This window comes from Mytilus trossulus, chromosome 3 (assembly GCF_036588685.1).
Source record: "Mytilus trossulus isolate FHL-02 chromosome 3, PNRI_Mtr1.1.1.hap1, whole genome shotgun sequence".
Lineage (NCBI taxonomy): Eukaryota > Metazoa > Mollusca > Bivalvia > Mytilida > Mytilidae > Mytilus > Mytilus trossulus.
The window spans coordinates 84,747,347-84,772,951 of record NC_086375.1 but is presented as its reverse complement, the minus strand read 5'-3'; the positions used below and the strand labels follow the sequence as shown (position 1 = coordinate 84,772,951).

Genomic DNA, 25,605 nt, shown 5'->3' with positions numbered 1-25,605 from the left:
ATGTGATTCATGCAAAACAAAGCAGGACTAAGAAAATGAAAAATAATTTAACAAAATAGAACAACTTATTTTCCATTGTCTAGTTTAATATTGTAATCAGTCATCCATAGAAGAATAAAACATTGAAAAAAACATAACAATCAACAGTTCAAAAAATAATTCATCTTCCTTTCATACTATTTTAAACAGCAATATGTACACAAAGCATGGTTAACAAAACTGTTTGTATTTAATCTCTCCAATAGCACATGTAATCAGTTTCTCACAAGGTTTTACCTTCAGCTTTATCGTTTGCAGTGGCCACTTTTTATATTGGCTAAAATCCTCAAGATTCAGCTTATGAACGATATATATTAATATAAAAGATTTTGGAAACTTAATAAAACAAGAAACTTTTGAAGGTTTGAAGAAGAGTAAATCATAATTTTAGTGCATTGCTTGCTTTAAAAAGTTTCCTTAGTTATGTTATGTCCATGCAGCTATCACACATGTCAACTGATTAGTATAATAATATGAGAAAAACCCGATGGTTCTCAAAAAGTTTAAAATATTTACATTTATACATACAAATACTTTGAAATGGAAGTGCAAATCTTAGTTATTCTAAAAATTATTATGAAAAACATACAAAATCAGGATAATCAAATTGTGCAGCTTGACAAAATAAGTTAAAGCACTTTGTACATATGAGTCTAAATGTTTAGATTAACACCTATAACATTTTTCTTTTCTTACTTTAATACAACTTCAGCTTGCCCAGTTGTTTTTTAAAAATTCGTATGGTAATATTTTAAAGAGAATTAACAATGGTAATTAATGTATCAAAGTTTGAGTACTGCATTACAATGTTATAATGAAAATCAAGAAGGTATGATTAAATGAATAATTACTTTATAACATAAAACAGAATTTGTTTACATATCTACAATGCCCATGCTTTAAATCATTGCATTGATGTGTGCATTAGAATGTTTCTTTTATTTTGATGACTGTGGAAATATTTAATGATTTAGTAAACAAAAAATAACTTTTACAAGAACATTTAATGATCAGTTTACATTTTTTTAAACACTTAAATGAAGCAGACACACATAATTTGAAAATCAACTTTGTCACTTCAATGTTATTCACAAAACTTCATGTGAGGCAAAATACTAGACACATTTCAATCATCTTAATATTAAAGTCGAATCTTTTTATTTAGTTGTGATGTACTGTTTTTCTTATTTAAGTTTTACACTATACAAACTTTTGATACTTATAGATATGTTTGTACTCATGTTTGTTCATAGAAGTATATCAGGCTATTATATTAAAAAGTAATAAAGAATTTCCTAATGTAACACAATCATAGTATTATTTGATTCTTTATTGAAACCTTAACGTATTATTGGTGTCAATTATGGGAAGTCAAGTGGAACCATTTAATCCGTCGCTGACATTTAATTTTTTTTTTTTTCAGTAACATAAACTAAGCTGTACTATCAATATGAAATAAGCATGTATACACATTCACACACGTAAACAGAGATTCATGAACTGTATATAATTGCACATCATTAAACTTATGATCACCAGAAAAGCCAAAGCTGAACTATTGAAACCTGTGATCACAAGAGAACCTAAAGCTGAACCATTGGATCTTGTGATCACAAGAGAACCTAGAGCTGAACCATTGGATCTTGTGATCAAAAGAGAACCTAAAGCTGAACCATTGGATCTTGTGATCACCAGAGAACCCAAGGCTGAATTATTGAATCGTGCTTATACAACAAAAATAAAATGGTAATTCAACAGAATTTAAATGTTGTCATCTTTAAAACCTTTAATTTCCAAACAAGTATGCGTTTCCTGATGATAAAATGTCCAAACAATTATACGCTCCCCTATGATAAAATGTCCAAACAAGTATACGCTCCCCTATGATAAAATGTCCAAACCAGTTTACGCTTCTCTATGACAAAATGTCAAAACAAGTGTACGCTTCCCTATGATAAAATAAATTTAATATTAAATGTTATTTAAGCATGATTCACCGCATCCTAAAACTTGAAATGTTAAACCACAAAATGTCAGCACAATATTGAGTACTATCTTTGGAGAGACAATAACGTCTTTCTGTGCTATGCTGTAATGGATTTGGTCAGTTTTCATAATCTGCACTGTAAGGAATGTACGTCCTAACACACAGATGAAGCTGCCTCACTGAAATAGAAAATGTTTATAAATATATAAGGCTCTGAAAGATTTTCATGTCTGATTTTAATCAATTATAAAGACGATTACAGAACCTTTAAATATGTTTTGGTTAAAATACTACCATTCTCTCAATTCTGTTATGTTTCTCCATAATCACAATATTGTGATGCTTAAAGTATATGAAACTATGAGTAATAAATAGTAAGATCGAGAATTATATTACTACTTTTGATCAATGTTAAAGATGATTACAAGCATGTTCCTGGTAGAAATCTCAATGTTTTTATTACCTTGACTTAAGTTATCAGTTCATCGGTGTAAAAATAAAATTTCAAAGTAAACAAATAAACAGATATAAACGTTCATGTAATAAAGTTGTTTCTGATTTTATGTGAGGTATAATGTATCTTGTCAAATTAGTACACTATTTGGTACTCTTTGAATAAATCCAGGTAGTTTAAAATGATGACATATTCAGGGTTTCCCTTGGGTCTATTATTTTTTTCGCCACCTCTTTCGCCAAAACAATATATTTTTCGCCACATTATTATTTTTTTCGCCAAATAACATTACTATATTTTTTGTTTAAAATTTGCATTTTTTTCTCCCCCCCCCTTCCCCCTTTCCCTTAAATAAGATGATTTTGCCCATTGTGTCTATGATTATGCTCTCAACCTTATTTTAGAGTTTACATGTTAATGAATAAACACTAAAACATTTACTTTAAAACAACAGATTTTTTTAATTTAAGGGAACACTATTCATTGTATTTTAAACAACTTTTCTAATAGACCACTTTCGAGTTCATCCGTCACCGGCAAAAACTCGTCAATTATACCCGCCTTTATGACGTCATTTACCAGATAGAGGGGCTTGCCTGTATCCCTGCACTATTTACGTTCATCAAGCGTCTTAGTGATCGTCTTTGTGCAGGATAAACTAGAAATAATGGTTGCTCTGTAGGTACTTACTGACATTTCCCTAATGACAGCAGTGTTGATTGTCAATTTTGAGAATTCAATTTGCCGAATAATTCGTACAATATAGAATTATAGTTTTCCAACCACTCGCTCAACATTGGAAGGAAGTGACGACGCCCCTAAACGCACAAATGACGATGATAAAGGCGCGTATAATTGACAAGTTTTTTCCGGTGACGGATGAACTCGAAAGTGGTCTATTGATTGGGCCACTTTACTTTTAATAATAAAGAAGATATACGTCCTGGAATATAACAAAATTATTGGACATGTTTTGATTATATAATACCAGTATAGTTCGTAGGGAAAGTTTCTTTAAAAGAAAAATACTGATGTTCCCTTTCGTAATAAGAAGTTTTTTTTACAACAAATCAAACGCTTTTATCACATGAAACTGATCGCTCGTTTCATGTGAAGTCATTACATTGAAGGGCTACTCTCAATCGAGCCAACCTTTTGGATAGATTTCTTCATAACGACAGTTTTCTTTTTTTTCTTGACCATCGTAAATGAAAAAGTTGAGACGTAAAACTAGGCCTGAAACAAGTGTGTCACTCAAACGACTTTAAAAACGTCTTCCTAATCAATTACCGATATTTAAGTCAAAGGATAATTAAAGTTTTAAATCCGAAATTTTTCTTGCTTTTGGACATTTTTCGTCACAACAACAGCTTTCTTTTCTAAACTATCTTTAAAAGCGGAGGAGACGTCAAAAGTTTGCTTCAAACACGTGCGTCGCAAAGTGGTAAACAAATTCTATATGTGACATTTAGCAGAAGCCATTTAACCATATCATTTTGTCAAACAATTCAATCAACACCTTTATTAATATAGTCCTTTGTTGTCGATAGAAATAAAATGCAATCAGCTGATTCATTTTCTGTCCAGACGTTAATGAGGTCAAGGTGATTTCCGAGTATTGTCTGATCGGGTAAAGTCCGAGAAACTCGAAAAAAGTAAATAAACAAGATGGAGGAAAATAAATCGTTCTATATATTTCTTTCGCCAAATTCTTTCGCAAATGACGAATTTTTATCGCCACAATTATTATTTTTTCGCAAATTGCGAAAATGGCGACCGCCAGCGGAAACCCTGCATATTAAAACTTTATATAGTATAGTTTGACAATATTTTTGTCTTTGCGGACGATTCGCTCGAAATAATGTTGATTCATCAGAAAGATTACAACTGGCATAATATCAAAATAAGCAGATCTTTATTTCCCCTCGTGGACATTCACACATCCATATCAATATTAAACTTAGGTATAAAGCGTTACAATAACTGAACCTTATAGCAATTAAAAACATCTGATACATGTATTAAGTATATATTATCCTTGTTACGTCATCATATTTTTAACGGCGACATTTAAAGATTTTAGCAATGAAATCACATTGACTATGTTAAACTGTTACAAACAATAACATTTGAGGATAGAATACACTGACATTAAGGGTCGAACAAATATTTCGTTAATATTATTCAAAACAACGAAAATGAACTAAACAACTATACATTACGTTTTCTAATTGCCATAAATAGTACGCCAATACTACAAGATTAATTGATACACCAACACATCAAGATAAAATGAAAGCGCAGTAAAATACGTTCAAGGATTTTCGTGAATTGTATTTTTCTTTTTCAGATGATGAACTATTTTAGTATCTTTTTTATCTGGCAGTCGTTGATGTACATATTACCTTGAAGTAATTTAACAAAGTATTATCATGCAGAATTCTCTGTAGTCCTTACTTAATTATTTAATGACAAAAAAATAATTGGGGACTGTGTCCATGGGACACAGATGATGGCCCTGATTGCATATCATTTAAAATTATAAAGGGATATAACGGTAAAAGTGACGCTACCCAAATTTGAACTTGATCTGAGTTTGTTGTAGGAAGTAGTGTGTATGAGTTTCATAACATTTGCTTGAGGCTAACTGAAGTTAGAAAATACAGAAGAATAAATGGATAATATGTCCCCATGGACACAGATGATGCTCCCACTTGCATACAACCTTAAAAATTGGACATACCTCAAGAACGATTTAAGTGTCGCTACACAAATTTGTTCCTGATCTGAGGTTTGTGGTAATAAGTAGTGTGTATAGATTTGGTTGGGGCAAACGTGAGTTACAGAACGGAAACTAAAATTTGCAACGATTTATAAAGGTGCAGAACTCGATAATTGTTAAAGTGACGCCACCAAAACTCAACTTAACCTGTGTTTTGTTGTAATAAGTATTGTGAATAAGTTTCATAAAATTTGGTTGGGGCAACTTAAGTTAGAGAATAGAAACTAATAATTTGTTCTTCCATTTATATAGGAGCATTACTCGAGAATGTTTAGAGTTACCCCACCAATATTCAAACCAGATATGTAATTCGTGGTGTTAAACATTGTGTATAAGTTTCATAAACATTGAGTTGATATAAATCTAAGTTAGAGAACGGAAACTAAAGTAAAGATTTTGTAACTTTTCAATTAATAATGGAGCATAATTCTAGAACAGTTAGAGTGACGCTACCAAAATTCAAACTTGATCTGTATTTTGTGGTAATTAGCATTGTATATATCAACTACAGATTTTGCAATTTTTCCATTCAAAAAGGGGAATAACTCTAGAACGGTTAAAGTGACGCCACCAAAATTCAAACATTGTGTATAAAGTTTCACAAAAACTTGTTTGAAGCAAACTTATGTTAGAGAACGGAAACGATAAATTCAGCAATGTTTCCATTTGTTTTCATTATATTTTGATGAAGCAAACTAAAGTTAGAGAACAGAAACCAATTTTGGGACGTACGACCGACGGACTAACGTACAGATGGACAAGGGTAAAACTTAATAAACTAGCATCTCCGAAGTGCGCAGCTTTATACGACCACATAATTCGAACCCTATACAAATGGGACAAGTATGGACACAACATTCAAGCTTCGTATAGCTCTGCATTTGAATTGTGATTAAACACTTGAAACAGCATAGATTTCTGACACAGAATGAATGTTGTTTAATGAACTTAAAAAAATCAAATTTACCGATATGGTCCAATATCCAAAATCTAAATACATGGCCATGGACTGATTCAGCATATCAAAGAATTCCAAGAATTCGATTTTCGATGAAATGAAACAAAGTTAAATTTTGAATCCAAATTTGGACCAACTTGAAAACTGGGCCCATATTGAAAAATCTAAATACATGTTTAGATTCAGCATAGCAATGAACCCCAAGAATTCATTTTTTTGTTTAAATCAAACTATTATTTTTGACACTTTGGACCATAATGTAGACCAATTGAAAACGGGACCAAAAACTCAAAATCTAAATACACGGTTAGATTCGGCATATCAAAGAACCTCAATAATTCAATTTTTGATGAAATCGAACAAAGTTTAATTTTGGACCCTTCGGAACTCATGTGCCCCATTTTTTTTGCCCCATTTTGGCCTCTAATTCCTAAACAATTTGGGCCATAACCCCGTAAATCAGTTCCAACCTTCCTTTTTTGGAATGGAACCTTGTGGTTCAATATCAGAAGATCCACACAAATTTTTGTTTCGAAACTCTAAAAAAACTTGTTTTGACCCCTTTCGGGCCCCTTGTTCCTAAACTGTTGGGACCAAAAACCCCCAAAACAATCCCAACCTTCCTTTAGTAGTTATAAACCTCATGTTTTAATTTTATTGATTTCTATTTACTTATACTACAGTTATTATCCGGAAACCATCCGTCTTCGGACGACGCTGACGACGACGAGGACGACAATTTGATACCAATATACGACCAATTTTTTTTTTAAATTTATGCAGTCGCAGAAAAAACGTAAAATAAGGAGGCAAATCTTATTTTTCTGATAAGAGCTAAAAGTGTTTGATGTATTTGAGATTTTGCTTTTGCCATTTGATTACCGGAATGTCCATTTTGAATTTTCCTTGGAGTTCGGTATTTTTGTTATTTTACATTTTAGCATGTACATGGTGTACTGAACACTTCAGCTATCTTAATACTTTATTGATTTCAAATACAGAATAAAATAACAAACTAAAGTACAACATAGACTAGACAAACATATGTTACTTACTCATTCTTAAAATGTTCAGAGAACATTTTTCACAGACATTTTATGTTCATCTGCACAGCAGAAGATTTAACTAAGACTTTAACATAAATAATTAAGAAAGAACGCCACTCTTAACATACTACGTTTGTAGAAAGATGCTGGCATCATTTCAAAGTCAGACATTGATTCTTTAAACTAATCAAAGCTTATTAAACAACATACACATTATATTTACACTGAGCCTGAAAGTTAATTAAAAGCTGTTGTAGGGAATAAAAAGCGTGCACTATATACTACATGCAAGCTTAAGAGACCAATTGTACGCTACCATGGGAGTGTTCAAGGTGGTGAATTCAAAGACAAGCTGACATTTACAAGTGTCATTATATGTGGGAGGTTTATTTAGATGTAAAAACACATATTCTTAGTCTGGAATTTGTTAGTTATTTTCCAGTCGTTCCGTCCGTTGATACGGATGAGCGTCTGGTTTTGTTAGATTCTATGAACTTCCATTTTTTAAATTTACCCTAGAGTTTGAAATTTTTGTCAATATATTTGTTACGAACATAAAATCAAAGAGCTGATAGCTCTGAAGTGGAAGAAGGTGAATAAAAAGTAACTTGAATTACCATAAAAGCAGCCCCACTTACCCAGGCTGCTTTGTTCCATTTATATTGTTAAAATGTATTTTTTTCTTCAAACAAGAAAAGGTCATAAGTACATGGATTTCCCATCCGTACAATCTCTTTCTATGTTCAGTTGACTATGAAAATTAGGTAAAATCTTTAATTTGGCAGTAAAATTAAGAAGATCATACCAAGAGGAGGTTTCAAGTTGATTGGATTTCAATTTCATCAAAAACTACCTCGACCATAAACTTTATAACCAGAAGCGGACGGACAGACTAGAAAACATATTGCCCATAAATGGAGCATAAAAATAGTAAGACTTGTTACATACCCGCCAACTTTTGAAAGTTCCCATATGGGTTTTTACTGCACAACAACAATTTTAAAGGTTACAATTTTAGCGACGTATTTTGCAAGATCTGGATTGTCTAGAAAAGTGTTATATTTGTATGATGAACTTACATGCCCTTTCCTTAAGTCTGTTTGCATGATTCTAGTTATATATTAAATCGGTAGAAAAAATATACATGAAGCTAGCAGACCAGGGTTTATTTTCCAGATTAAGAATATTAGATGCTTGTTGAAATTTCCAATTTTGAATAATGCACAAAGATGGACCTGAACAGGTTGGGAACAACACTCCAAATGAGGGTAACCTAACTGGAAGATCATCACAACCCACTGTAAAAAATGAGCACAAAAAAAAGTCATTTATATTCATATTATTTGATAAAACTTCCCCAAGAACTATGCATCTATTAAGTACTGAATGGTCAAAACATCATGTTTTTTTATCGACATAAATTTTGTCGTAAATGTAACCAAATGATGTAGAAATTGTGTTTTTTCTTCAAATTTCCATCAAATTGTAATGTTTATAGTTCCCTTATTGCCTCTATTTGAATAAAATAAAATAATAAGAAGAATCTGTTTCTTGTTTTGTTTTGTTTTTGACAAATGATTGTTCACTGCTTGCAAATGAATCATTATATTTATATATCTTATCTGTATATATTTTTGTTCATGTCTCCATCTCCTTATCATTTGTAAATGTTTAGACAAATAAGAAAGAAATGTCTCCATCTCCTTATCATTTGTAAATGTTTAGACAAATAAGAAAGAAATAAGCTCCACATGTATATTTGCAACATCGTAAATTAATTAAAAAAATAACATACACTAACACTAGTACTGCATGGATTTTAAGCATTATGAAAGTCATATTTGTAGAAAGCTTAAAAAGACTTAAAAACCGTGTAAAATGTCTTGCTATTTCTAATTAGCTTACACAATAAAATCTAATATAAACTAACATTTACAGATTTAAATTTCAAGATTTTACTAGGAATAAATTTGACTACTAGACCTTTTCGTAGTCTAGTTGCACAAATTGTATGTTGACTTCTACTCAATTTGAAACAAATGTATAATATACACTTTAATGTAATCCTTGAAAGGAGGTCTAGATTGCTGCAATAATTTATAAATTTTAATTTTTTTATTTGTCCAAAATCATTTAAATTCATTTAATTAACATTATTTTATGATTAATTGATTAAAATGTTAATCATTTATAGTCTTTTTACAATTTACATTTTCAAAAGCAAAATAACTGAAAACCGGCTAAAACAAAGGGAAGTAACAAAAAAGTATTTCAATATTCCCAATACACATCGTTTTGAAAACACAACGGCAGTTAGCCGGAGGTAAACATCGTTGATTACCAGTATGTTTGACACCCAAGCTGTCAAGTGAAGCCATATAATTATTCATCTTCTTTGATGTTCAGGTAAAATTTAACACAGGTGTCAATTAGACCCGTGCAGTAGTAAGAAATGATTAAATATGGCGTCTGAAAATTTTCATTCATGAAATATTTCATACACGGGAGTTTTTTCTCCTAAACGGGAGGACGGGAGGAGACCCCTGAAAACGGGAGTTTTGTCTCCCGCCGGGAGGTTCACATGTATGGTATTACGAAGGGCATCTAATTCACATGACAAAGGAAAACCATGAATAAAGACAACACTTTATATATCCTTTTTCTTTATATAAAAATAAAATCTTCTTGTCTGCAGGATTGTTAATTCGTAACTTCAAGGGCGAACTTGTAAACAGGGCGAGTTGTCCCGATAGCAAATTCACGCATGCGTAATACAAATATCTACAGTTAAAACATCCTGTTACAAGTAAACAAATAACGTACATGTGGATGAGATGAAATCTAATAATTTACATAAATAAAAGGGTCATATTTACGATAGCGATTGTTTTACAATCATAATTTACAAATTAAATGATTCAGATGCCTAATCATGTGTAAAAATCGGTGTCAGGAATCTAAGTTGTTTTGAAATTGTAATATACGAAATGAATGCGGCATACAGAGACTCAATGCCAAGGGTCGGCCCCTTAAGTCTTCAGAAGACTTGACGTCTTCTTCCACTAAAAAAGGATTACTAACGTTATTCCATTACTACAACTGTACTTCATATCATTAATAATTTACGCTATATTTCTACGTTAATGGATTTTTTTGTTTTTTGTTTCTCATGAAAGCCTGATCCAAGATATTTATTACCAATTATGTCTAATTGATAATATCAAAATTCGTACTTAGTGTGTATAAAATATAGATAATGATTTTAAAGCATCTAACAGTTAAACATAACACTTCACATTAGTTATTTGTTATTATTTATTGCTTTGGTTAAATGTTTTATCACACTAAATGCCTAGTCTAAAGTTTGGTTTAGTCAGTGTTTTAAAAAAAAATAATATCATATCTGAAATAGGGGAAATGAAATGAGTTGTTTTATCTTAATATTAAATAGATAATAACTTAATAAGGTTAGTATTACTGTCATTGAGAAATATGTAAGTCATATTGACATGTATTATCCACGACAGATTAACTTGATATATGGTACAATGTTCACTTTTGTCACTCAAAATCAATTCTAATAGCATGAAAATAACATTGAGGTTAAATATTTGAAACTATATTTTAAACTATGTAATCAATTGTATGACCAACTTTCAGTGAAAAAAAGACAACAGCAGGTGTGAAGATTAACCTCTCAACTAGTCCTTAAAATAATTAGTAAGAAAGTCGTTTAAACTAATGACTACCTGCTATATTTTCATTTATATACATGTAATAACATATCATATAAATGAATTAATATGAAAACTACCAAAATACAAAAATCAAAATGACATGCATAATTTCTGGGGATTAAAATTTATTTCAATTAATTTTAACATCTTATAGAAAAGAAGATGTGGTATGATTCCCAATGATACAACTCTCCACAAGAGACCAAATGAAACAGAAATTTTTCTTATATTGAAAACGAACATTGTAAACTATGTACCGTACATGTCGCAATGAAAAAAAACATTAAATTATTATTTAAAAAGGGGGAAAAAATAGACAAAAGGACTATTACATTTTATTAGTTTCCATATTATTATCCAAAACAACTCTATATTAGCCATGCAGTTAAGTGGGCACTATATGGGCAGGATGTGTGAGTTTTTTTTTATATATATTTGCTAGGATAGCCATTTTTTGATATAATGATTAGGGTTACCAATCTCCCATGGTGCTCGGATGGTCTCTTACCTTGGTGAAAAACACACAACATTCCAATGAGAATTGACTTACACGATGATACGATCACCGTCTTTCATCGCATTAAAGGAAGGTTTGAATTCGTCATGTATATGATTGACCAATGGCTTCTTTTGTTCTTTGATGCTGTGGTCCTCTGGATAACTGTCTGTACCACACTGTTGATACTTAAACATCAACATAATAACGGAACTCCATAACAAACTGGCACCTAAAGAAAAAGTGAAATAATGACAAAACTTCATACCTAACAAATATCTAAAGAACAAATTCCCCGACCAATATAAAAGGGACAAAATAATAAGATAGCATAAGCATGATAAGATAATTTTATCAAACAATCATGGTGTCCAAAATTTGAGATATACAATAAAATGAATAACAAAATAAAGCAAAGTTAATGATTAGAATGATCAGAATGATTACTGTACATTTAAACTAAAAACATGAATACACATTCACACTAAGTAATATGATTATTAATATATTTACCATGTACTAAGTACTAGTATTGCATTATGACAAGTGGAATACTAAAATGTCATGACTCAAGATAAAATGTAATGTAATAGTAAATAATCAATATAAATACACATTATATGATGAATAATGCATGGTCGTAAGATTTATGAAATAAAACGGCAAAGACTAGTTTAAGCGGCATTATTTTATACATTTTTTCAAATGCTCTAATACTAGTATGCAATGAAAGGCATGTTGCAAAGTCAGGCGTCTTTAGTTCAGTGGTTGTCGTTTGTTCATTTCTCTCATTTTTTTTAGCAGAAGTCCTGATAAATATACTTATGACATGAACAGATGAACAGCTGCTACTTTATTTGAACTAAAACAAAGTAGTCTATGATGTTTGAAATTGCAGAATTTAACATAGAAAGCAATGGGGCTATGTTAAATCGGGTTTTAAATTATAAAACAATTGTTGTTGGATGACGTCAGGCAGTCGACGCATACGGGATATTTGAAGGTTTAATTGTCAAAATTTTAGGACTTTGGAATCAACATAGGAAGAACAGAACTGTATTAAAACATTTTCCACCGTTAACTTTGGATTGTTCAGTCGCAATCATCCGTTTTACAGGCCCTGTTTCGTGTCGCCTGTATAACGGCATTTGCGACCGTAAAATCTTTAAACTGGCGCTTGTAACAGAAAAAGTCAATATTCTTCAATTATTTTTTTTTTTTTTATCTCATTGACAAATAAAATATATAAATAATATGTTAAACATGTATGAGATTGATTTTTGTGGGTCTACTAAATCAACGAATTAAGTTCCCATTGCTGCCTTTTCTGGTTTAATTTTTTATCAGGTGACAAATTGAAAGTTTGATCCGAAGGTAGCATGAGTCTGGATGCAATTAAGGTTGAAGAATTGACTTTCCAGCAGAAAATAAATAAGTAACGTTTTTGAGCTTATTTTGACAAAATTCAACAATATCAAAATATAAATTCCGCTTTTACGAACGTATTGTTTAAAGTTTACATGCCAATACACATTTGAATCACATTCTGAATAAAAATCGATGAATAATAATTTGATTTTTTGGATCTACATCGAAGCCTAGGTTCTTTTAACAGTAATTTTAATTTACAGAATAGGACTGAGCACATGAAATGAAGGTTTACAATGGATAAACACGAGAAAAAAATCAAGACAACTATTTGTTACAGTTTATAGCCTTATCATTAAGAGGAATTAATTATGTCTGGTGACGTTTGACGTATTCGGTTCACAAACACAGGTTACAAAATTGAATGAAAAAAACGTCTCCTTGTCCTTACCAAGATTTTATTAAGCTAGATCTGATTATCCCGTCTGAAGGGTAATCAATGGTACTAGTTGAAAGGAAACGAACCTTGTGGGACACTATTTTTAAACAGTGTGAGAGAAAAATAATAATGGCACATACTTCATAGATATCAAATTACATACCTGCTAGATAAAAAGCGTACTCAAATTCCGTCTCTTCTTGAATCAACAGACCTTTAAACAAAAACATAATATATTACATAATGTTCATTAGTTATATTGTCATTGAAATAAGATTTAAAATCTATATTATGTTTTAAAAAAATAATTGTGAAATCAATATCGCTACTATCACGGCAGAATATCGTAGCTGATATATCTGTGGCATAACTTACAGAAATTGTCTGACCTCAATCTTTTAACACAAAATAGTCCAATATTGAACTTCTCAAGGCTACACCTCGTTTTGTTTCCCATCCCCATTTTAATGTTAACTAATCGTACACCCCTGATAGCAATCTCGTTCTTGTTCTCGTAAGAACCAGACTCTTTTATATAAAAATTACAGTCTAGTGTGCAAGTAGAAAAACAATCTTAATAGTCCTTAACTGAAATTAAGGTACTAGTAATTGATTACAGTTTTCTTATTGCCATTGTAAAAGGGGGAGATAGTTAACAGTATTGCCTCCACCAATTTATTGAATCCAACATCGTAAAGTAAACTATTAAAGCTCCGGCATGACAAAATGTGAAACAATTCAAACGAAAGCACCAACAGCCTGATATATAACAAAGCAATACAACAAAATAAACATTAAAAGTCAGACAACAGTTAAAGATAAAAATATGTAACTGAAAAGAGACCGACTACCGATATAAGAGAACTGACTAGCAGTTTCTAAAAGTTCACCTCTTATTCTTGATTAATCATAACAGATACTAGTATCTACATTGGCTAGAGGTATAGGTTGGGGTGGGGCGGGGAAGATCTCACAAGACATGTTTAAATAAACTCAGCATAGATACCAGGATTGAAACCTCGCCGCATTTTTGCATTTGTTCCAACTCAGGAGCCACTGGCTATTGTTAGTCTTGTACATGTGTTTTTTAAAATTATTATTCTAGTTCATTTATTTGTTTTAGAGTTTAGTGTGACGTCCATTGTAACTGAACAAGAACACAATTAGGTTAGGGGCCAGATGAGGACCACCTCCGGGTGCGGCATTTTCTCACTGCGTTGAAGAGCCATTGGTGCATGGTCATCGGCTGTTATCTGCTCTTTGGTCGGGTTTATGTCTCTTTGAGCTATTCCCAATTTCAATTATCGATTTCATTCCTGTCTGTGGCAGTTTATTCAGTTGTTAAGATATATCATTTGTTCATTTCACAAATAGTTGTGTTAATTCCACTACAACAGTTTTTCAATGGAATTTAGCTGAAATTATAATTTCACAAATGGTTACCATCTTAACATTGTGTGTATCTGTTTTCCATCTTAACAGACAATTGTTTACTTGGTTAAAAATTCCACATGGCCAGTATTATCCACCTGTCATTTCCAAGTTGCTGACTATGGAACTTTGTACTGAGTATGATTTTAAATCACATAATGAATGATGAATGCAATTGAAGAATAAGTCATCCTGGTATTGCATTTGGTTTTCAATGTGGAGGGATTTTAAAAATTGCGTCATATTCGGTTTGAATTATATTAAATATTATTTGGCTCAACTTTCGGCATCAAATGCACCCCTTCTATTACGAATAAAAAATAGGAATGTTTACCACAACACTCTCATTAAAGATAATGAACATCTTACCTGCTGCTGGTCCTCCAAGTAAAGAGCCAAGAGCTATCATGAAAGATAAATAACCATTGCCCATAGCAATATATTCTGGTCCGACTAGTTCACGTGAGGCTTGTTGTAAAAATGTTGTCCAATAGCCACTGTAAAATCCATACAAAATACAATATCCTATCTGCCCTGCATAATCATCTATCAATAGAGGGCAGATACCAGTCACAACAACACCTAAACCTACTGAGCACAATAAAGATGTTATATCATCTAATGCACTGTTATGTCCCATGAAAGCAAATACCATCCGGGCTGTAAAGGCTGACATGCCGATACAAGAAATCAAGAACGAGGCAGTGCCGAAGTCTGTTCCAAATTCCATAGCATAAGAAGGTAAATAAATATATATGATTGTAGATCCAAAACTCCAGAATAAATTAGCAATGCACATGCCATGAAAGACAATATTACGGAGAGGTAGACATGACAGTAGAGGCATGAGACGAACTTGCCTCCCTTTGGCAACAGGGAACATGACGGCGCCACAAACACACAGGTTAAGTGATATTCCTGATAATGTTAGTAAAGTGCCCCTCCATGCAGCGTATTCTAGGAGGTATTTTATTACTACTGGGAATGTAATTATACCGGCTCCAATGCCGCCCATAACAATAGATAACGCTTGAAATCTTTTATGATTGAAATACTGCTCAACAGCCATTATAGATGGTGTACATGCGAGTCCAAATCCAATACCTGTAAAATAATCAAAGCAATCACATGTTATATTTCGTTCACTATATGTTTATAATGTCAATTTTAATTTTCCTACTTTTACAGAATTCAAACTTGGATGAGTAACTGTACGTCTTTCATACCTCCAATCATTCGTATTATATGTCAAGTGTAAAATTTGTTTATGTTTCACATTTTTATTACATATTAATTGTATAATATTACAATTATCATCTTCTTGCATACGTACCTGTTATAACCCCAAATGTGAGGTAAACCTGATACAAGTCCGTCACAAACATTCCCAGTCCTAGACCTATAGAGGAGATCACTCCGCCTAGCATCACACTGATCCGATACCCATACTGGGACATAAAGCATCTTAAAACGATACCTGTAATATAGACAATTATGTATGAAGACCGTCAGCATGCACATGCTTTTGCTGTTTTTAAATTTCAACATTTATATCTATAAGGTATTAGTTTCAGATTTGATCTGTTCGACAGAATGACCAAATGTCCAAGGTAAAACCATTCAACATTCAGTAATTCTATTAAAATGTATATGTATTTATTGTAAAACAAAGCTTTGTCAATTTACTTTTAATGTTAAATCAAAAGAAACTAAACACCAAGAAGCTTTAATTTTGGAATTAGTAATGAGTTAAAGAGTGAAGCAGATTCTCTCGAATAGAACAATTAAATGAATAATAAATAAAATGTTTTTCAGCCAATACAGTGAAAAAATACATGTATGTATGTAATAAATCAATAACTAAGGCGTAATTTTATATACAAGTGGTCAATAACAAGATGCAAAATTGTTAACCACAAGTTGTCTGATCTACTGATCTACTACTGAAGTGGGTCCAAATACTTAAATAGCCACTTGAATTATTTGTGATCTTTACATCTTAGGTTAGTGACAATCGGATACTATTACTGAGTAGGAAGGCCATGCAGTGCTGAATTAAAGGATGAACCTATTTCTGTTGTTTATCTTAATAATTGCATTGTCAAACAGAATGAATGGATCTGTACTGGTTAAAATCACAGCTTTGTAGTATTATGTTAAAAACATTTTGCATTTGAATAAAACAACAGTAAAATAAATAATAATGTCTTACTAGTTAACGCTGTAACATACAGTAATATAGATCCAACCCATGAGGTGTCAAAATGATCATGTTCAAAAATGTCTTTGAAAACGATATGGAATATTCCAATACTATAGGATATCCCACATATAATAAACTGAACGAAGAATGATGCCACAACCACAGCCCATTTCCAATCTCCCGTCTCTTCCACCATGTTCGAATCACCCTTGGCGGCGATGACGATCATCTATATCCTAAAAAGGAATTACATACAACGTTTTTATTTACATGGTAGTTATATAAAAAGCAATAGTCAATACTGAAAAACATTTTGTATAAGATTTACAACATTGGGCAGATGCAAACTTAAGTTGGAGAACAGAATCGAAAATTTCAGCATTGTTTAGCTGTTAATAGGCCTAGCTAACTCTTGAATGATAAAAGTGACGCCACCCAAATTTAAACATGGTCTGTGTTTTGTTGTTAATGTTATGAGCATTTATGAATTTTATAACAATTGGTTGAAGGAAGTAAATTAAAGTAAGAGAAGGGAAACTAATTTCGGGACGTATATGCGAACAAGGGTAAAACTTAATGACCCCTCTGCCACGGCAGGGACAAACAACACTATTTCCAAAGAAAGGACCGTAAGTAGTATCTGTTTTACCGTTCCTGATGTTCAAACTGCTAGTAAACAATAAAATAATATTCTAGGCGAAATGGTTAAGACGAAGAGTAAACGTTCTGGGCTCCCGTCACATTATTTGACACGTGTTCTTCCATATACATTGAGAATCTCAGTTGGACCTGGCAATTATTATTCGGACTTGAAATCTACATGTAATATGCAGTTCGTAATGATCAAAAAGAATAAAGATCTGATTCAGATCGTTCATATGCCTCAATTATGTTTATGTAGTATAGAAATGGTTTGTGAGAATAAAGATATCTATAAAAGGAACAAATCTAAACAAAAATTTTCAGATTAAATTAAAGAAAAAATTGATTGCCGAACTAAAATAGTTAAAATATCAGGTATTTTATTGGTTTATTGAATATATTTAGTATACATTTGTAATTTTTTTTTAAAACTATCTATATTCAACAATTCTTACCATTGCTCCCGTTGACATCACATTTGGACAATCACGAAAGGTTGAATAACACAGTACAATTATAATCAGTTATTGTAAAGGACAAAGTAGATATAATTGAAAGTAGATAACATATTTAAATGTTAAATAAGGTGTACATTGTAATGGAATACCGTTCCTCTTCCTATATAATATACTAAAATTTATACAGAAATTATCAATATAATTATCAGTCTTATCTGAAAATAAATATATATGTCATAAGTGTCACAATCCCTTAACTGATACAACAACTATACTTATATTTTTATCACAAGGACCTCATTTGAGGTTAAAGTCAGCGTAAAAATAATCTGCAACAATATCGGTATATGAATGATATTATAAAAGTTAGGTTTTATACATTTTGCGCACCGTTACAATATTCGAATGGCTACTGAATACAAAGTTTAAGCCCAAAACAATGAGGTCCAAATTACAAAACGTTTGAATACAACATAATTTCATGATTCAAATGGAGACATTCTACACGACAGTTCTCCTGGTGGATGTCAGCTGACTACATGTAGATATGTATTCACCTTAGCCAACAACGAGTAATATATTACATCAACAACATCTACATGTAAATATACAACTGATGTTATCATCAAACACGTGTACTCGGCTACCCCTTATTCACAATATTTATAAAAGAGTTTTAAAATTTCAACTTCAACTCTTCAACATTTAATTTACTAAGTTACTTTCCAAAATGTAGTTTTCTATATAGTTCTTGTCATCTATTGTTAATTATGTTATCTTCTAACTTTAAAAAGATCGGATGTCTTCCTTCATCACAGGTTGTAAATCGGTCTCTTTTAAATGCCAAATGATTTATGACTTTTTTCAAATTTAGCCATATGGTAACATTGAAGAGCTATCCTCCATCATTCAAATTAAATATTTTATACAAAATCTGACATTTTGCACAATATGCAGCTCGGAAATTGCTCAGTATGTTAGTACCCTTGTGATATTACGAAAAAAAATAAGCTTTATGTAAACTACATATACCCAAAGTATATGAATATTTTTTTTATTTTTTTTTAAAATTAGACCTTCCATTTAACAAATCTAATACATTTAAAAAAAAAAAGCCCATTTAGTAATTGTCGAATGGCTGTCACAAGATACATGTACGTCCCGAATAAAACCTATTTGGCACTATCCATCTACATGAACTTTAATCAAAAAAGGATAAACAGATCTAAGACTGCACAGAATACATTAAATTAAGTTATATAACATTATATTTTCATGGCATTTAATTCCTTTGAATATGATAACAACATTTGTAAGAATCATTTTCGCACTTAATATCAAGAAAAATCTAATGAATTTGTATTTGATTTCATGTTATAATGTTTGTTAATGAGAATAGTTTGATAAGATTTACAACTTAAACCGAGTCGTTGGGCTAATAATCACACGTCCATGTTAACAACACGTAATAATAGCTTATAAAGCGGGTGGTATATCCAAGATACGGATATCTTTATCGACAACAATGTTGGTAATTACTGCATATATAACCAAAATATTGAAATGGCATTTCAAGACTTCATAATTATTTCGACTCACTAGATCATCACTGCATTTATAAAATGTTAAATTTGCCAGAAAGTGAAGGACTGTCTGTGCACATTGTATTCCGACAAAGTAATATGTGTAGTAGATGCCCCAGTTCATCTGGATTTTTTTGAGAGGCGCGAGTCTTGTTGCTCATTTATTAGATTTTGCGTACATGTACATATATTCATAATTTATTTTCTCATTAAGTCTTTCAAGTAATATCATATTTTAATTGACATCATGATCAAGGCCTTAGTGAGATGCTAACCTACTGATAAAATTAGCAAAATACATCCGATGGGCATCATTAATGACTTTTTTACTGAAATTTTTTGAACCTGAAATATTTTTTTATTAGGTGCGGATCCAGCCATTTTCGAAAAAAAAAGAAGAAAAAAAGGGGGGGTCCAACCAAATGTCCCTATTCAAATGCATTGGTCGTCCAAAGACCCCCTGGATTCTCCACTGTCTAGACAATCTTTGATGACTATTTCAAATATTTAAAATAGAAAATTAAGATGTATTTAAATATCTCAAAAAGTATTTACCCAAAAAATGTGGAGATAAGGAGAATTCCAAAGATGATAAATGCAAATTACATGTAGCTGCACGTAACCAGTGTACATTTTTTTGAGTGGTATATTTTATAGATGTTATTAGTTTTATCTCGTTCTGTCCTGACTTTAAATAACAGTTATTGTAAAACGGTGTTCAGGTGTTCTTTATTTTCTCTCAATGCATGTCTTATCTTATGTATGTGTATGTAATGTGATAAAAGCTCTTTGTAAAAGCCCTTTACTTGGAAAATAAATTGAATATTCTTTTTCTAATATAGCCAAATGTCTTTAAAATATGTCAACTCTGGTTTAATACTTATTGTAAATGATGTGGACAAAATGACTAAATATATGCCAATGACAACCGATTTTAATAACTATGGACATGAGCAATGCCAAAAAGGGTCTGGATGAGGGGCTCGGGAGGGGTTCATTACCGTGGCTGCACTTTTAGTGCCATATTTATCTGATTTTCAATCCAATAAATAGTATGATATTGTAAATAATTGCAGTAGAGTTTGTAATTAATCTGAGAAGATTTTCTCCTGTGAAACTTGGGATTTCGTACAGGTGTTGTAATTAAATCACCTGATGTCAGCTGTGGTGAGATAGAAAAAAGTGTCTTACCTGTAATCATGTTTACATTTGTTGTTTTCTTGAAAAAATGTATCCAATATTGCTCTATTCTTTTCAACATTAATATAATGTAAATATAATGTAATGCAGTCTTGTTCAGAGTTCTCCTTTTTCGCCCATCAAAACAAAAATCAGCTGATTTTAAGTAGGTCAAGTCCATAACTTTACTTCCCCACGTGATTTCTTTGTTTACAGGCATATCTATATTTAGATCTGATCATTAAAGTCAGAATGAAATACGGGAGAGATATGAGTCTTCGGATATTTTATCATGATCTATATATATATTCTAGGAACAATGCTGACCATCAATTCATACATATATAACGATGCAGTTATCTTTATTTATATGAACATTCAATTTATCTGCAATCTGAAATCTTTATGCCTTATATATATCATGTACGTCATGTATTGTGTTACAACCACAACTGGAAAGGGAACACTGCTAGGCCACCGAAAGCCGAATTATTAGTCCTGTCTAGGTTGCTGGGTAGTCTGGAGCGTTGGACACAATGCAGGCGGTGTTTTCTCAGGAGTAATCTCGGCAAGAGAACAACAAAAATTTTGTTCCGCAAATGGAACCAAATTTGCAGATCTAATTATATTGTTGTGCTGATATTTAGAGTAGTTATATGACGATCACTACGTTTTTAACTTAATATGTATTCTAACCAGGGCCTGTAGAGAAAATGATCATAATCAGTGTCGGTATTAATATGGGGTATTATCAGAAAATTGTATGTATATTTTTTCTAAATAAGATAATGATTAGTTATTTTCACTTTATAATTTTTATCCGATGATGGTAAACTACCAACGATTATGAGCGATTAGGAATTTAAGTAAAAACAATGCTGATGTGAAACAATCACAAACACCTAAATATACGTATGTTATAAATCGTAATTAAATCAAGATCATTATATACAGGATTTTATTTTCCACAAGGGACAATAGGCAGCAGTCCTTTTGCGCCAATTACTGTTTTTCAGGGGTATCATTTGCGCCAAATTTTATTTTGAAAATGTATCAATTGCGCCAATATTTGGAACTCATTTGCGCCAATTTACCTGTTAGTGTACACATATCTATCATAAACATTAATGATAACTATATATTTATTCTTATTTTTGCCTCAAAAGGTATCATATGTTAGGAGATATTTCACCATAAAGACGAGTTTCTGAAAAGAATTAAATGACTTAAGCAGCATTAGACATGCAGTCAATGTACAGAGAGAGAAGAAACTTATTGCTTTGCTTAACGACGATATGCCAATATAGAAAATAGGAATGTTTGCTCTTTATGTTTTAACCACATGTGTTGATGACACAGAGCTTTGTTCCCACCATACGTAGGAGCTCTATTATTACTATGAACTATTATTAATTATTTTATGGATTTCATCCTTCTATGTTTGTGTTTTTGGACAATAAACTTAGAAGTTAAAAGCTACTACATACATTTAAATTCGGAAATACCCATGCAGCAGCAGTAATAAAAACGTATGTTTCAGAAAAGGAAACATGTGCCGTGTTACACTGCCGGTTCCAAGTCCGAATAAAGGTGTAAGGAAGTAATTTTTCTTTTAACTGGCGCAATCGTATGTTTTATATTTGGCGCAAATGACACCATCGAATTTTAAAACATGTGGCGCAAACGTAGCATTTGAGAAAAAAGGTGTGGCGCAAAAGGACGCATTTTTGGCGCAAACGGATCTCTCCCGGACAATAGATATTCTCCTACATTGTAAAAGAAAAAAAATACCTCAATAAAGAACTAAGTACTGTATCAAACAGTTTAAACACACATGTATGTATATAAACTCATAGTTATTATAAATGACCTGCTCTACATATTACAAACCGTCAAGTAAATTCGTCGTTACTGATCTGTAAAAGTTGTCATTGTTGTATTATTGTTCGTGTCATGATTAGGAACAATGCCAGAGCTATAAAATATGCCTACCATAAGAATTATTTAACAGAATCACTTTAAACTACTTGAAAATTGTTACGGAAATAAACAATTCTTGGTATATATAAATGTACGTCAAAAACTGACTCGATAACAATCTATCCAACATTTATAGTAAAAAGAATGGTTTAAAATTATAAATCTCAACTATACAAAATCAATATACACCTGCGAATAGAAATAATTTTTTAAGGAAATTCCTCAAGTTTATATAAAAAGCAACGAACCGGCTGATTCAAAATCAGCGGAAAATAAAAAAAAAAGCAAATTTTGAGGTCATATCGAGCTCTTAGATATTGAGGTTTATATTTTACTACCCAAGCATTGACAGTGTGGTTTTAACAACAAGTTTTTTTAAATTTTTTATTGGTTTATTGATAATTTTCCTCGTGTCAGGTGTTACACTTGGTGAATGTACATCCATGTCTTCCTTCAACACCTATATAGATTATAAATCAATTTGAATACAATGTCTAACCGATCAATGCAAATGGCACTTTCTTAGATTTCTGTCTTTATCAAATAAAATTAAAAAAAATAAAAAAATAATAATACAATATATTATAAAAAAAATAATGACGATGTGATATACATGGGAGTGCAAAATAGGAAAAAGAAACAAAACATAGTTGAAAGCTTTTTTTGTCGAAATGGTTACATTCATTTCATGACATACGGAATCTCGTTCTTCAAACAAAGAAGGGGTGATTCGGGGTAACTCATTTTTTAGATCCCGCTATTTTGGAATTTTTCTCCACTTTCCACTCATTCCCTGGTCCCACTGTTTTGACCCCCTTAATACAAAGTGAATATATTCCACACCCTAAATGCGAGTCACCCCGACTCTGCAAAGTTGGAATACCATTCTTCGACCTTTCTTGTATTCCCAGTAAATCTCATTATATTTACCAAGATCTCCGATATTTACCCAAACCGCGTTATGGTCCATAAAGTGACCTAAATGACCTTTAAGATGATTAATGGGGTTTCCAGTTTGTTGTCAATATTAATTAAATATATTTCTACGAACACTAACTTCCGGCCTTCAATGTACTTTACGATCTAATGTGACACAATACACAATTTTATGAATACGATATATGATGTAATACATATGTTATTGTATAGGTGAAATACCTCAGTAAATACATGTAGCCTCAGTAAACCATAATAAAACATTCCTAACAGCTTGTGACATTATATTAGTTAACTTTAAGTAATACCACTGAGAATATATTCCACAGTTACCACACTTACCTAAAACTTATGTATACAAAATATATGTTCAAGGATGTATGTTTATGTTTTACTGGATATACCAGGTGTCGGTCTGGTTTAATACCGTTAGACGTTTAATTGTCTTTGTGTTGTTAATTTCAAGCAGCGTGACACTAATAAAATATATAACTTTACCTTTTATGTCATTTTTCCTTTGAAAATTGTTGAATTAAAACACAAAATGGCGATCAAAACAAAACTATCTACACATGTGTATTAGCTGTTATTGATTAATTATACATGATCGCTGCTGGCACTGCGAATTTTTTCTAACAACGTGTATGGATTTTATTTATTTCCGGATCACATGATAATGCCGAGTTCGTAATCGATTCGGAAATTATGTATTGCGGGAAAATATGAAAACGTTTCTCAGTTGCTTTCTGCACTTTGTTTGACTCATTGTGGGACATTGTAGTTTCAAAAGAAACAGATTCCAGTCTAGAAGACGTATGAAGATGGAACGGTAATATTTTAGCTCTATAGGAGTAATGTTAGTCTTTTTAGAATTTTAAAAATCGCAAGATCTATAACAAGTTTAATATATCATGAATACACAAACTGTAACTGAAGTACTTTCAGTATGAAAAATATAAGTGGACTGGTCACTGGATATGTGAATGAGGGTCTGAATGAGGTTTTCAGACTAGATGATAATGACAACAAAAGAATAACAAATCAGTAGGAAGGTTGGTGAAAAAAGATTTAATAACAAACACTATAAACCTCAGGCTATATATTTTGTGAAAGCGGTTGATGTCTACTGGGAAAAGAAAAAAGCATACAAATCGTCAGTAAATCTTATTTTAACAAAGTTACATATGTAATTTGCCGAATCGATTTATACAGTATACATTTAACAACGAAACAGTCTTGCAAGTCTGCTATGGACAATTTGTTTTGAAATTGACAGTAACAGGGTGAAATTGACAGTAACAGGGTCTTTCAGAAATTAACGTCCATTAATGCGTCTTGTACAGCAGCGTGTGATTTTTCCCCATAGACTGTACTTGTTTATATGTGGGACAAGATATATGCGTGGTTTTATATTTGATGACATCATGTTGCGATTTTTTTTTTAAAACAATTATAGACTCGTACATTACCTAAACGTTATACATGTTATATGTTGAAACAAAAACATATCCCATAAAACTAGTGTGGAAAACAAAAGACTGTTAGATTTGCTATTTAAGCGCTAGCTTCATCAGAGCGGTAGCTATGGCAGTGACTTTGTACTGGTAAAATTTTCAGTGGATGTTTATATACATCTTCAAATCTTTTATAAATACTATTTGCACTCGATATTCGATTGAATTACAAACGTAAAATTACTTAATTTTACCCCGCAATATATGAAGGATTTTGCCAGATAATTTTCATCATTGTTGTCGCATAATTTATGTATGATATTTTTTAACAGTGGCGGATCCATGCAGAAATGTTCATCAATGGGGGCCCACTGACTGACCTAAGAGGGGGCCCGCGCCAGTCACACTTCAGCGATTCCCTATATAAGCAACC

The 25,605-nt window shown here is 31.7% G+C and overlaps 1 protein-coding gene across 5 annotated transcripts; it reads right to left on the bottom strand.

Moving 5' to 3' along the window:
- Window positions 1-33: 33 nt before the first annotated feature.
- On the bottom strand, window positions 34-24,387 carry LOC134712683 (monocarboxylate transporter 12-like). Of its 5 annotated transcripts, none has more exons than XM_063574462.1 (7): window positions 24,217-24,387; window positions 16,950-17,176; window positions 16,071-16,214; window positions 15,107-15,841; window positions 13,470-13,520; window positions 11,512-11,731; window positions 34-2,205 (listed from the first exon to the last, which is right to left on the bottom strand). In XM_063574462.1, the coding sequence occupies exons 2-6, from the start codon at window positions 17,167-17,169 to the stop codon at window positions 11,550-11,552; spliced, it is 1,332 nt and encodes a 443-aa protein (XP_063430532.1). In that variant the 5' UTR covers window positions 17,170-17,176; window positions 24,217-24,387; the 3' UTR covers window positions 34-2,205; window positions 11,512-11,549. The 5 variants fall into 5 exon arrangements, with proteins under 5 accessions (XP_063430532.1, XP_063430527.1, XP_063430531.1 ...); XM_063574457.1 differs by having other exon boundaries at window positions 11,554-11,731; XM_063574461.1 differs by lacking the exon at window positions 24,217-24,387 and adding an exon at window positions 24,061-24,170 and having other exon boundaries at window positions 11,554-11,731.
- Between the last annotated feature and the right edge of the window lie 1,218 nt (window positions 24,388-25,605).

Bases quoted from the DNA above. Each gene is read 5' to 3' on its own strand.
- LOC134712683 (XM_063574457.1), bottom strand. From the start codon at position 17,169: ATGATCGTCATCGCCGCCAAGGGTGATTCGAACATGGTGGAAGAGACG. The intron at 13,521-15,106 runs GTAAGATGTTCA...TTTTGTTTAAAG, and splicing joins ACTTGGAGGACCAGCAGCAG to GTCTGTTGATTCAAGAAGAG. The intron at 11,732-13,469 runs GTATGTAATTTG...CTTTTTCTTTAG, and splicing joins GTACGCTTTTTATCTAGCAG to GTGCCAGTTTGTTATGGAGT.